Here is a 15323-nt window from a genome sequence, read left to right on the forward strand (position 1 = left end):
ATTGAGATGTTTTTATCCGATTCATTGTATTGAAACGCAGCAGTGCACTGTATAGAATATAGTTTTTGGCTTTATTTATACTTTTTTATTTACATAGTTATCTTATAGTTTATATTTCCATAAGGCGTGAGTAAAAGAGATGGTTACATTTCTGTATTAACAAATAACATGCAAATATTCACTACATTTCTTCATTATTATGTTGAAATGAAACTCCCGGCCACTAGATGGCAGCATTCATTACGTTCTCCACAGCTTTAAGTGATCAAGTTCACCCAAAATTTAAATTCACTCATTTTCTACTCACACTCATGTCGACTAAGGGTTGGGATTATTTTCAGAGTAATCTGTTCTTTTTAGAGTTATAGACAAAAAATTTTGTTCATTTTAATGTAGCGGCTGGAGCTCAGTTGTCTTCATCTTTGTCCAAAAAGACACTTAAAAACATCTGAATACCTCTATACTGCTCGTCTGTAACATCCTTCTTGGATCGAAGCCTCGACGTGAGGACATTTTACCTAAAAACTTCTGAAACACATTGCAAGTGTCAGTGCGAAAGATTTATGCTAGTCCTCCACTGAGGACGAGAGGATACAGTCGACTCCAGGCGCTTTTAAAGTTGATGTTTGGACATATTTTGGTTTGAAAACAAATTAAATCAGTTACGACTTCGTCAAGAGTCATGTGGTCTGTAAATACTACAACACCAGAGTCAAGTACTGGGCAATACTACACATATATCCTTGTTACTACACTATCACAACACCAGAGTCAAGTACTCGACAATTCTACACATATATCCTTGTTACTACACTATCACAACACCAGGGTCAAGTACTCAACAATACTACACATATATACTTGTTACTACACTATCACAACAGCAGAGTCAAGTACTCGAAAATACTACACATATCTACTTGTTACTACACTATCACAAAACCAGAGTCAAGTACTCGACAGTACTACACAAATATCCTTGTTACTACACTATCACAACACCAGAGTCAAGTACTGAACAATACTACACATATATACTTGTTACTACACTATCACAACACCAGAGCCAAGTACTCGACAATACTACACATATATACTTGTCAGTACACTATCACAACACCAGAGTCAAGTACTCGACAATACTACACATAGATACTTGTTACTACACTATCACAACACCAGAGTCAAGTACTCGACAATACTACACAAATATCCTTGTTACTACACTATCACAACACCAGAGTCAAGTACTCAACAATACTACACATATATACTTGTTACTACACTATCACAACACCAGAGTCAAGTACTGGACAATACTACACATATATTCTTGTTACTACACTATCACAACACCAGAGCCAAGTACTCGACAATACTATACATATATACTTGTTCCTACACTATCACAACACCAGAGTCAAGTACTCAACAATACTACACATGTATCCTTGTTACTACACTATCACAACACCAGAGCCAAGTACTCGACAATACCACACATATATACTTGTTCCTACAGTATCACGATATATCGTATCTTTGCTCCTGTATCGTGATATTTATCGCAACGACAGATTCTTGCCAAGAAACACTGCTAGTAGGTAGTAATGTGCTAATGAAGCTAAAGGACGTACTGTCCTATATTTTTGTAGCTCAATAGATGGCGCTATTAGTTTAGAAATCAGATGGGAAGTTTCAATAGAATAATGATTTCAAAGCTAATTTAGAATCTTCCTGGCTCACATCAGTACAATATTAACAGAGATCAATAAAAACACTAAATGTAAGTAACATTCAATTTGTATCGTTTTGTCTGTTTATTATGTCTGGAAAAGCGCTCTACAAATATGAATTACTTAATTACTTACTTATATAGATATGTGTTGATATTGTCTCCTCATGTTCTTGTTTCCTTCCAGGGGTCCAGAGGAGCTCCTGGGCCAGCGGGGCCACCAGTAAGACACACTTGTTTAGGTTTAATTCATAAAAACCTGATCCTGTCCTGCATACCTTTTCTGATCCCACCTACTCCATAAAGGACGATGACCTGTTCCTGTTCTGTTCCAGGGACCGCCAGGCTCCTTCGATTTCCTCCTCCTGCTCATGGCCGACATTCGGAACGACATCACCGAACTACAGAGCAAGTTGTACGACAAACCTTCGAACTTTCCCGACGAGGACTCTCTAGGCGCCCCGGATGGCTGGGCGGACAAGCTGGACAATTTGGACTTTGGCTCCGGCGACGAGGAGTACAAGCAGACTCAGAGGTCCGGGGGAGGAACCCGGAGGAACAAGAAGAAGAAACCAGCGCGAGAGAGAAAAGGCGTTGAATGGGATTATTGAGTTCCGAGTTCTTTGTTTGATGTACATATTGTCTTTTTTATTTAAATACTCAGTGTTACTAACTCTTTTTTTTATCACAGATGTTTATTTTTCTATGATACACAAGATATTCTTATTTTTTTAAATTCAACTTGTATAAACTATATTATGAAAAATAAATCAACATTAATCTTTGATTTGTGGACAATATGTTCTTTTGTTTTTAATCACTGATTACTCACACATTTCCAACTGGTCAACTCATTAAAATAATAACTAAACTGAAAAAAAAAGTTGGAAAACGTTGGAATAATCCATTTTGTTCTTGTAATTTTTTGGAAACAATTATGTTAAAGTAGAATTATTTGCAAAACCTTACCATAACACATTTAATTAAACCCACTATTTATTTATTTATTCAGCATAAAAGTTAACTTTTTTAAATAATAATTAAAATGAAAATAAAAAATGGAAAACGTTAGAATAATCCATTTTGTTCTTGTTATTTTTTGGAAACAATTATGTTAAAGTACAGTTATTTGCAAAAACTTACCATAACACATTTAATTAAACCCATTATTTATTTATTTATTCAGTATAAAAGTTAAACTGATTCACTAGCAAGTATGTGTCAAAGGAAAAATAAACCAAAAAAAAGGTATGTATAAATAATACAATAGAATAAAAACTTAAGTATGAACATTTTAATCAAAAGTTCCTGTGGCTAAGTCATTAAATGTGGAATAATTGTTTTTAATTTGTTTTAAGAAAAAATGATAACGACAGATTATTAGATTATTAAATACGTTTCCAACCATTTATTGGGATTGTTTCTACACTAGAGGGAGACATTTCAAAGATAGGATTTTTTTTAAAAGAGAGTTTCAATTTGTTATAAGATAAACAAAAGACACAAGTACATAAGGGATGTAAGTGAAGGAAACATTTTAATAAAAAAAAGTTGACAGATTCTTGAGTCTTTCTGAATCAACAACACCCTCATTACAAGCCTGTGATTCTCTAACACTTGCTCCGATCCCACTTGAACTCTCCAGCTAGTCAATGAAATATAGTGTGGCCCCAAATGATTTCACTGCTGGAAAACGCAGACCAGCGTCCTGCAGGGAAGAGTTGGGTTTACAAAGAAGCTGCTAACTGATTGTTGGACGTGGCCGCATTCTATAAATAATAATAATAATAGACTTTTAAACTTGTGCTGATTTTATGCTGGATGACTTTCACAACAATTGTCCCGGTCATCACCTTCTTTCTTAATACCCCCACCCCCGCACCAATAAAAGAAACCACAGCATAGAAACCACGACCAAATATTTATTAGCTGGCAAGTGAGGCTGAGAATGTCCACATCATCCGTCTTGGCTAAAAGTTCGGGTCCAATTCCAACTGTACAATTTTGAGGCATATTTCATTGCAAGGTTGATAACATTATAAGCTAGTTTTGACATCAAGTCAAGAGAACCCAACACATCTGTGGCTTTTTTTTTTAACCTTTATTTTTAACGAAGGGGTGTTGCTTTCTCAGCCTCTAAATCTCTAATAAGTGATCAATAACTGCTTTTAAACTTTGATCAGGAACAGGCACATTCCACAAAGCTTGTAATTGATTATTGTTTATTCCAAATGTAATCTTAACTCCTGTGGTAGATAAGATTCTGAGTGATGTTACATTCGCTTCATCTGGACGGCCTCATTCATCTAAATGATTGCATCGACGACGTCATCCTTCCCATGAACTAATCCAGGCAACCTTTGGATTAACACTTGAGCAACAAACTCCTACGATGACTGTCCGTCGACATGAAATCATCCTGGGAGTATAAAGAGACCAGAACTAGTCAGGAATACATTATGATTTAAATTTTAACTGGTATTACGTATTTCTTAATTTCTCTTTAATTAATACACATATCTGGAATGTTTTATATGATGATAAAATACAGTTTGTCGTGATTGTCGCAATACCTGCTTTTGACCACTAGAGCTCAGTGTTTCCTCAGCCGAAAATTTACCTCCTCAAGTAAAGTCGCTCTCTGAACTCAAACTATATCTTTAATCAAATCAAATGTGGTTGTTGAAAATAGTTAAAGAGACGTATTTGATGTATAATAACGACTTCTTTGGAGCATGTTTTGCATTTTTAATTGCGGTAAAGAAGAAAAAAGATCAGATTTTGTTTATTCAAAATGTAATCTTAACTTAAGGTAAGGTAAGGTAAAACTTTATTGATCCCTCATGAGGTATCCTTCGGGAAATTGTTTTTTTCCAGTAGCCAATACATACAGCAATTTTTTTTATAAAAAATCAAAATAAAATAAGAACAAGAGAAATAAAGAGAAAGAACACAATTACACAATCTAAGTCTAAAGATAAAGACAAAGAACATAGACCAAAGAAAAACAACAAAGACAAAGGATACAAAGACTAACATAGAACAGAACATCCAGATACTCTCACTCCACTCCTGCCCCCGAAATTGTACAATTTAATAGCCCGAGGGATGAATGAGTCCCTGAGTCTATTTGTTTTGCACCTGGGTAGGAGCATTCGTGCTTCATTCTGCTTCTCTGCTCACTGATGACAGTGTTCAGAGGATGACTGTCATCGTCCATGATGGACAGTAGTTTGTTCAATGATCTCCTCTCAGCAACTGTCACCAGTGAGTCCAGCTTCATTCCAACCACAGAGCCAGCCCTCCTGATCAACCTGTCCAACCTGTTGACACTCCTCTTGGACACATTTCCACCCCAACACACCACAGCATAGAACAGGACACTGGCCACCACAGACTGGTAGAACATGCAGAGGAGCTTCTTGCAGATGTTAAATGATCGAAGCCTCCTCAGAAAGTACAGTCTACTCTGAACTTTCTTATATACATGGTCTGTGTTGCAGGACCAGTCCAGTTTACTGTCATGCCACACAACGAGGTACTTATAGTTGTCCACTATCTCCACCTCGTCGCCTCTGATGGACACTGGACGTGGCTTTGTCCTGGACCTCCCGAAGTCCAAGACCAGCTCCTTGGTCTTTGAGGTGTTCAGCTGCAAGTGGTTCCTCTCACTCCAGTCCACAAAGTCACGTATCAGACTCCTATACTCGTCTTCGCTGTTGTCCCTGATGCATCCAACAATGGCAGTGTCGTCAGCAACTTCTGGACGAGACTTGGCTCTGAGTTGTAGCAGAAGTCTGAAGTGTAGATGGTGAAGAGGAGAGGGGCCAGTACTGTCCCCTGAGGTGCTCCTGTACTGCACACCACAGTGTCAGACGTGATGTCCTTCAGCCTGACATACTGTGGTCGATCAGTAAAATAATCCGTAATCCAGGAGACCAGACCAGGGTCCACATGCATCCGTGTCAGTTTGTCCTGCAGCAGAGTGGGCTGGATAGTGTTGAAGGCACTAGAAAAGTCCAGGAACAGGATCCTCACTGAACCACTTCCTTTATCCAGGTGGGAGTAGGTCCGATGCAGGAGGTGAAGTATGGCATCTTCCACACCAACTGCTGGCCGGTAGGCCAACTGCAGGGGGTCTTGCGTGTGCTGGACTTGTGGCCTAAGATGTTTACTACTTCTGTAGTAGATAAGATTCCGAGTGATGTTAAATATATTTCATCTGGACTGCCTGATTCATTTAAATGATGTAATTGACTAGAATAACTAATCCAGGCAATGTTTGGATTAACATTTGAGCAACAAACTCACTCCTATGATGGCTGTCAGTCGACATGAAACCATCCAGGCAAATTTTTTCATTAGCTATTAGCCAAAGTACAGATAATGTTAGTATTTATTAATTTCTCCCCGAATTAATACACAAATCTGGAATGTTTTAAATGATGATACAGTTTGTCGTGATTTTTATTTCTTAAAACGGAGCAATATCTGCGTTTGACCACTAGAGCTCAGTGTTTCCTCAGCAAAAAACTTACCTCCACAAGTAGCGTCGATCTCTGAACTCAAACTATTTATTTAATAAAATCATTTGTTGTTATTGGAAATAGTTTAAGAGATGTTTTTGTTTATTTATTTTTTCTACTTTGGAGCATGTGCTATTTTTCAGCGACAAAAAGATCAGGGACACCTGCGACCAATTAAAAAGAGAAAGACATTATGTCACACTTCGGCTTCTCCTCAGCTTTTTAGCATTTTGGCAACAACACAATGTTTACAATCTTTGTTGTCAGCCGCAATTAAACCCACAACAGCATCAGCGTAATTCCATCAATGATAATTTCACTGGTATTTGAAGGTTTTTTTAAGCACATGCCAAGAGTCGCTCCAGTACAGTCGCAGTCGACTTGAATTAAACACAGCATCACTGTTTACATGTGTTTGTTTCGTAACGAGTCCGCTTTCAAAGAACAGCTTATGATCAGAGGCAGAAATTAACGTTCCTGTTTGGACGCTTAGGTCATCGCTTGCTTTTCAAAACAAATAACTTGGGAAAGAGTCCAACTCTGGAAGTAATTAATCGGCGTCATCGGAATGATGAAAAAGATTTGAAATATTTGCTGAAGTGCCCCCTTGTTCCTAATTATATCTCCCCGCTTGACCCCCTCATTATTTAGAACCACAGTGAATGGGAACCAGTGCGAATCCAGTCCTCCTTTCACAGAGACGTTCGGGGGGCAGATGAATGAAGGAGTTATTGTGTCGTGATGAAGGCCTTAATGAGGTAATTTTATTAGTCGTGGCTGGTCAGAACTGTTGAAAACAGACGGGAGGAAACAAACAGAGGGAGAGGGACGGCAAAGAGAAAATTAGTGTTACCCAATTCATGAATTAATGCATTACTGTGAGCAGCAAATGGAAGGCCCCAGAAGTCCTCCTTTCACTGCAGCATCACAATGAAAAAAAAAATACATTGTTTCCCTCCCGAGTAATTAGAAGACAGTGCAAACTCACTTCTAATGAGGCGAAAGGCCTTTTCCCCTGTTTCGCCTCCGAAAAGAAACGGCTCTTGTCGAGTTTAAGGAAGTATTGAGGGTGAAGGAGACAATAATGAGAGATCAGCTTGGCCCAGGTAAAGAGGATTGAATGGCTCTCTCTTTCTGGGACTCCTGGGGGGCCGCTCTTCCCAGCACAACAACACTTGGCCCTGAGAAAAGGGCTCGCTGAGGAGCCCGGAGCCTGAATGGGAGCCGCGCTGTAGAGGGTCAAGCTGAATGGCAACAAGTTTCTTCTTTACAAAACCATGTTGCGCCGGCAGAAGCCTGCGCACATGTACACAAACACGAGCGCACACACACACACACACACACACACATCCAGCAGCCTCCCACCGCCTCATGGAGTTATCTTTACTCAGGCTTTGTCTCGTCTAATTGGAGCTGATGAGGGACTAATTGGTAGCTTTTTTACAAGCGGTCGTACTTAAGCCGAGGGAGGCAGCATGAGCGGAGTTAATGAGAGGCTTTGCACAAATAAAAAAAAGCTCTAAAATGGGCCCGCCTCACCCGAGGAGAGAAAAGGGAAAGTTGAGGATATCTTTTGTGTCGTCGCCATCTTTCACTTATGTGCAGGTATCTGAAAAGACCGGGGTGGGCAGGGATGGAGGGGAGTTTGGGGGGGACGGTGGATGCTGGAACACCCGAGCACTTGTGCGGATAAAGGGATCTGTTCGGTATTGTCCCGCGTCCATCGTTTAGAGCGTCGGCTGATAATGAGAGAAGGCTGCTCCTGAAATGAATGTGGCAAAGTCCTCAGTGGGCAACAAGTGCCCTCTCCTGACCGGACCACACTGGACCCCCGGTTGAAGCAAGCTCCGGGATAAAGGCCCCGGTCATTTGGGACTTGTCGAGGGCCAGTATGTGGACTATAGAGAAGTTTTCAACCCCTCGACAAAAAAAAAAAAGATGGGAAAACATGGAGGGACACGTGAGCTGCTTAAATGATGTGCATCTTATTATTCAGTTTTATTGGAATAAAAAGTTGATAAACTTTTTTTGGATGATATTTACACGTCAACACAATATAAAGTGATGTTAAGAAGAAAAATATCACATAACGTGAGTGCCTTTTAAAAAAAATTATATAAAGAAGTAAGTAAGTAAGTATATTTTATTTATATAGCAATTTTCCAGACCAGGGTCACAAAGCGCTCAAACAATCAAAACAATAAGATAGAGGCGAGGAAAAAAAAGATGTAACAGTTCAACACAACAAGACAAAGATGATGAAAACATTTAAACCTGTGGTATCTTTATTTTTTTTAATCGTTTTTGCCTTAAGTATTTCTGTAGTTTGGGATGAGATGAATGAACACTTCTGACACTGAGAAGAACCTGATCAAACTTGCTGGGATTTGAACCATTTACGAATCAAAAATTTAGTAAATTTAACATAAAGTACTACAGGAGTCGCTTATATTTCTCGCACCACGAAAAGTTTCGTCTTTTTTATTGGCTGGAGTGGAACAGAAAACTTTACAGGTTTATTTATCGAGTAAACGTGACAAAAAAATAGAAACGTAGTTTCAAAAGTCAAAGGCTAACATTACCTTGGAGTGAATTCAGTTCTTTCCAAATAAAAACACCTCAAACTTAATGAATCATTTTTCCTTTTCTGTTTGAGAAGAAATGCATCAAAGGTCGAGACTAGTCTTGAGCCCAGTCGTCGGGGGCCACTGATGTACTGCTAAAAAAAAACGAAACTGTCCGACTACTTTTTAAGTTGCTGGCACAGTTCCTCTCAAATGGCATAGTTTACAGAAGCTGAAAATCTACAAAAATACTTTTTTCTGTCCATTTCATACACTAAAAATGTCCCTTTAATTCTAGTGATTCGAGCATCTTTATGGAAAAACAAAGTTGTCCAAAAATAGTCTCTTTCACTAAAGGAGGATTTAAGAGCACCACGTGTTAAGCAACATGACTTTCCTCGTCCCGCTGTCCTCCCAGCAGTTCGTGTGATAATCCATCCTTTGTCTCGTGAATCAACACCGTGGAGCTTCAGGTCTCATTTAACTGAGCCACTGTATCACTGCAGGAGGAAGTCACTCTCTCTTTCACCACAAATACAAACATCCCCCAAGGTACAGGAGCACTGGTGCATCTATCCATCCATCTTACCATCCATCTTACCATCCATCCATCCATCCATCCATCCATCCATCCATCCATCCATCCATCCATCCATCCATCCATCCATCCATCCATCCATCCATCCATCCATCCATCCATCCATCCATCCATCCATCCATCCATCCATCCATCTATCCATCTCACAATCTCACTATCTATCATCTATCTATCTATCCATCCATCCATCCATCCATCCATCCATCCATCCATCCATCCATCCATCCATCCATCCATCCATCCATCCATCCATCCATCCATCCATCCATCCATCCATCCATCTATCCATCTATCCATCTATCCATCTATCCATCCATCCATCTATCCACCTAACCATTCATCCATCCATCTAACCATCCATCCATCAATCCATCCATCCATCAATCCATCCATCCATCCATCCATCCATCCATCCATCCATCCATCCATCAATCCATCCATCCATCCATCCATTCATCAATCATCCATCCATTCATAGCTCAATGAAGTCAGAGATTTAAAAAAGTCTAACATAAAAAAAATATTTCCTCTAATATGTCAATTTTTGAATTTCATTTTTAAATATTTCTGTTGTAAATTGTATTTTTCTCCGCTCAGATATTCAACACAGTCGTATAATTTACTGCCAAAATATTTGTGGTGACTCATGTGAGCTCCTATTCACAGTCTCAGTGGCCCATTAACATCCTGCAGGTTCTTATTGTCCACTCTTAAATTGATCCATTAGCATGGTCATTGTTATTTAAATCCCACATTTCCCCACAAAGAGTGTGGTTTAACCCTCTAATGAGGACTTCCTGCCACAATAGACGGAGGCCTCTATTTTCTTTGCTCCCTAAATCCTCTCAGAGTTCGTTTGTCTTTATGTTTTGAGGGTTAACATGTAATTACTGGTTAAACGATACTCACTCTTTCTGATGCAGTTGATCTGTTCTCTTTATTTTTACGATATCAAGCATCCATATATTGACACGTGATTCTTTTGATCAGAGTAATGTCGATTATTTGCCTATAATTGGCAGATTATTGATATTTGTTCTTTAAAACGATGGGATGTTTTGGCATCTGTTAAATGTGTATAAGCCTTGAAAGTCGGTATCCTTCAGACATGTCATGATCAGGAAAAATACCAATAAAAATGAAGTATGTCGATACTAAAATGATGAGTATATTTTCTCAGATGGAGGCAAAAGTCTTTAAAAATCACATACTTTTGTGACTCAATTATTTACAGGATCAAACCGTGGTAAACAATGGCCGACTATTTGCATATTTTCGGAGTTACATGGAAGTAAATGTGTGCCAACGGACTTTGAATCTCAATTTCTTACACTAAATTTTTACAGAATCAAAATCAAACTTTGAATTTGAAAAATCATCAAATTTAATGCACTGTTCTTTTTTTTCAATGTATTAATACATTCAGTGTCAAATTTAATGTGTAAAAAAAAAACATGAAAATGAATTCAATGTATGAAAAATTCTACGTAAAAATTCAATGTAAAAAAAATCAGTTTTAGAAATTCATATTCAAAGTCTAATGGCACACATTTACTTCCATAGAGTTAGAACTTTATGAATTCATCCCGAAACAATGAGAAATATATTTGTACCAAACATCTACACCCTATATATCAATGGTTTCAATCACATAATGGGCCAAAATTTTATCTATAAAGGTCCACATTGATCTACGTACCATGAAATTCTTACTTAGTTACCCCAACAAAAGTGCACAGTATAAACATATATATATCTATATGTATACATACATATATAAATAACTATATATACATTTGGAGTTTGACACATTCGCTATATCCAGAAAATATAGTTCACCTTGTATAGATCAAACAAAATAGTGTAGCTTCAACTATATACATCAAAAGTTATAATATAACTGTTTTGCTTGTTATTTTTTATCTATGCTAGTGTTTTTGTTTGCACTCCATGTTTGCTAAATCCAGCTTCTATTGTTCTGACCACTCTCTACCAGCGTCGACATAAACCTGTTTAGCACTTTTAAATAGGATTACATTTTAAAGTATTTTTCCGCTACTGCCTGATTGATACCATCAAGGTATTTGAGTGGGGAAAAAACAAAACAGGAGAAACAACATTATATCTGTTTTTGGGTTGATTTTAGAATACAATAAAAGTAAATAATAAACAAGTGCACTAGACAGTGCAGATCACTGCCAAGCAGCTCATTCCCACTCACTCTTTTCTACTCAATATCTAAGCGCAAATTAGTGCTTTTAATAAATTATTTATTGAAGAATAATTCAATTAGTAACAGTAAAAACAGGAAGAGTAACTATTATATAAAATGTTAAAAGAAAGATAATTAAAAACTGCATGAGTCATATATTGTGAAAAGTCAAAGACTCTAGGACTTGGACCCAAAAGCACACCTTTTTTAACAAAATATAAAGTATCCTCTACAGTTGATAACATGTTGTTATGCAACACTTTCAGTCATATTCTTAAGATTCTTATATCCTGGTTGTTCTCATAGTGTCACAACAGTTTTCTTTAATACAATTAAACATGAACCTAGAAAAAAGGTGCATTACAGTCTGATAATCATATAAAGTGTTATTATAATATAGATTTTATTCCAGTCAGGTCAAAGCCTTTAAGCCAGATATTGGAAAAGATGTAAAAATCCACAAATCAACTGCAGCTTTAGCCCTTGTGTTATCTCAGGGTCAAGGTGACCCGAAGGCCAGAAAACAAATGTTTTTGTTGTATCCATTGTGTTGTCTCAGGGTCAAGGTGAACGACCTCCACCACTGCATATGGATTTATTGAAGCCAAATGACACAACTAAGCAAAAAAAGGGGGAAAAAAAGTAATGAGCTAAAAGAGCCCAACAACAATTCTATAAACCTACCAATTATTATTATTTTGAAAAAACACAAGGTTTTTAATTAGTGTTTGAACTCCCCATTTACTTCTGTAATAGTTATATGTGTTTATTGTCTTGTACTATTGTTTATTGTTTTTGGTGTAGTTATTATTATTTTATTGTTGTGTTTAATTTACATTATTATTTTTGTGTTATTATTATTATTATATTAACATTAATTCATATTTGTTGTTAATCTCAATATGTGTACTGTGTCTCTTAATAAAATGTATATGTATGTTTGATATTTTTCTTGTGAACTGAAATCCCCCCAGTGTGGGTGAAAAAAATGGTTTATTGCCAGTTTTGTAAAAACAACATAGGTATTCTTTGTGACATTACGGAGAGAAATAACTAAATGATAACGGTGAAACTACATCAATTCTCACATTCTGGAAGTAATATATACAAATGTACACAAAATGTAATAATAAAAATGTGTTTGAGAGGTCAAGCTTAGCTAAAGCTATGCTATCAGTTGCATAATTAATTTCCTTTTTTTTTTAAAAACTGTACTTCACTTTTTCCCTGACTCACATGTTTCAAATGTTGAAGTCTTTCACTCAAAGATGCAGTAAGTTCCTCATCATGACCATGTTTTCAACTCATTACTTTATAAAGTTGCATTAAAATCTGGGCGAACGAGAGGTTACGAGAGTCCGTTATGACGTAATAATGGCTTCACTCCTCCTCCAGCCACCTGTAATCACGCCCGCTTTGTTGATACAACGAGTCCCTTGGAGGTGGAGACTTCTGGGATTAATGACACGCGGTGATAAGCCTCCATGTTTGACCAATTACAGAGTGGGTGAGGCTAGAGTAAACAAGATTTCATCTCCAGAAAAAATGTTTTCAGTGGGCGGAGCTTAAGATCATTTTCTGATGTCAATATTTCAATGAAAAGAGGGTTTTCACTGATGATACAATAGTCCAACATCACAACATCACACACTTACAACAACACATTAGTATACCTTTGATGTTAATCATTAAGAAAACTAGTTAATTTATTAGCAATGAAGCAATACTTCTGTAGCAGTGCACTAGTGTGTATTTTCTTAAACTAATGTTTATTGATCTATTTACTATGACGTTTCCATTTTATGTTATTGTTAATTTTATTGACATTATGGTATTGATTATTATAAGTTATTATTTTGAATACCTGAACTGTATGTCCTAATGTAGTGGTATAAACTAAAATGGAATCATTACATTTTATATGGGAGAACAAGCTAAGCTCCAAACAGTTGCATTATTAATTATTATTATTTATTGTTATCGTAGATATTCTTTAACTTTTAATGCAAATTGTAAGTAAGTATTCACAACAATTATGTTTGAAAGAAATCCATATATTAAAAAAAGGGTTTTAATTCCTTTACTTAAACAGCAGTGTACTAGTGTTTATCGTTCTTGATATATTAATCATGATTTTTATTCACTGTTGTTTTTATTTTAGATATTAGTTATTTTAGATATTATTGGTATCATAATTATATGTATTATAATTATTTGTTATTATTTTTAAGAGGTCAACTGTATGTCCTAATATAATGGTATACATGTTTTATACTTTCCATTTGAACAGCTAAAAACAACAAAGGTTTAACAGTAAAATGATATATTATAAGTAAGTAAGTAAGTAATTTATATTTGTAGAGCGCTTTTCGAGACCAGTGTCACAAAGTGCTTTAACAATCACAAACAACACACATTTAAAATATATACTTAATAGGTCAAGACACCACCTAGACAATCAGAGGAGTCTCAGAGAATCAAGGAAAAGCCAGCACGAATAAAAAGATCTTAAGATGTTTCAAACACAGAGATGGTTCCAAAGCTTAGGAGCAACAGTCTGGAAGGATTTCTCTCCTCTGGTCCGGAAGTTCAGGAACCATCAGTAGATTCTGATCCACAGACCTCAGAGCCCGAGCTGGGGTGTAAGTCTGGATCAGATCACTGATGGAAGGTCTGACCATGAATAGATCTGAAAGTAAGAACCAGAATTTTAAAATGATCCTGAAAGAAACTGGCAGCCAGTGAAGAGTTTTAAGGATCGGAGAAATGTGAGTTCTTCTACTAGAGCAGCTCAGAATTCTCGCTGCAGAGTTGGAAGGACAAGCTTAGCGAGTCATCAGTTGCATTATTAATTAACTTTTTTTTTAAACTTCACTTTGTCTCCAGTTTAGGGCATATAAAGCAATATCTTATTATTAACTTGAAGTTGGTTATTGGCATATTTTTTTTACTGTAATATATGTGTTATTTTAGAATTTACACATTTTATCTTGTATAAAATTTGACTTTTAATTAAATAATAAATATTTTCCGAGTGTTACGTGGGTTTAATCCAGACACTCCGGTTTCCTCCCACAGTCCAAAAACATACAGAGGTTGATTGAGAACTTTGGGAAATTGTCCTTAGGTATGACAGAGTGTGTGTGTGAATGGTTGTCTGTCTTTGTGTGCCCTGCGACAAACTGGCGTCCTGTCCAGAGTGTCCCCTGCCTCTCGCCCGATGATACTGGGATAGTCTCCCCGTGAAGCCGACCCCGGGATAAAAAGCGGTAGACAATGAATGAATGAATGAGTAATAAAAATAATAATAATAATAATAATAAACGGTTGTTTCCTTTCCTTAATGAAAATTATATTGAAAATAAATGATCGTTCAAAAAAACGTATTATTTTATTTATTTTAATATTGTGTTCGATGTAAGTTATTCTTTTGTTCCTCAATTATTTTACTATCATTATTATATTTACGTTTAAAAAAAAAGGGGAAAAAAAGCTTGGACTTGGCTTGGAAGTCAAGCTTGTTTTTTTCCTTTTTTAAAAAAAACGTAAATATAATTATTATATTATTTATTATAATTAATTAGTTTTGCCTAAATGACGTCACGCTCCAGTTGTGCACAATCATCATTATTATATTTACGTTTAAAAAAAAAAGGAAAAAAGAAGCTTGAGTTACTCCAAGTCAAGC

General features: G+C 36.6%; 1 protein-coding gene across 1 annotated transcript in view; it reads left to right on the forward strand.

Annotated features, from left to right (window-relative positions):
• Positions 1–2508, forward strand: part of ccbe1 (collagen and calcium binding EGF domains 1) — a 47731-nt gene extending 45223 nt beyond the window's left edge. Inside the window, exons 10-11 of the mRNA XM_087790639.1 lie at positions 1923–1958; positions 2071–2508. Coding sequence (XP_087646765.1) covers positions 1923–1958; positions 2071–2346 — 312 coding nt within the window. The 3' untranslated portion in view covers positions 2347–2508. The remainder of the gene's footprint in view (positions 1–1922; positions 1959–2070) is intronic.
• Positions 2509–15323: the final 12815 nt, after the last annotated feature.

Source organism: Callionymus lyra, chromosome 5 (genome assembly GCF_982586985.1).
Source record: "Callionymus lyra chromosome 5, fCalLyr1.hap1.1, whole genome shotgun sequence".
Lineage (NCBI taxonomy): Eukaryota > Metazoa > Chordata > Actinopteri > Syngnathiformes > Callionymidae > Callionymus > Callionymus lyra.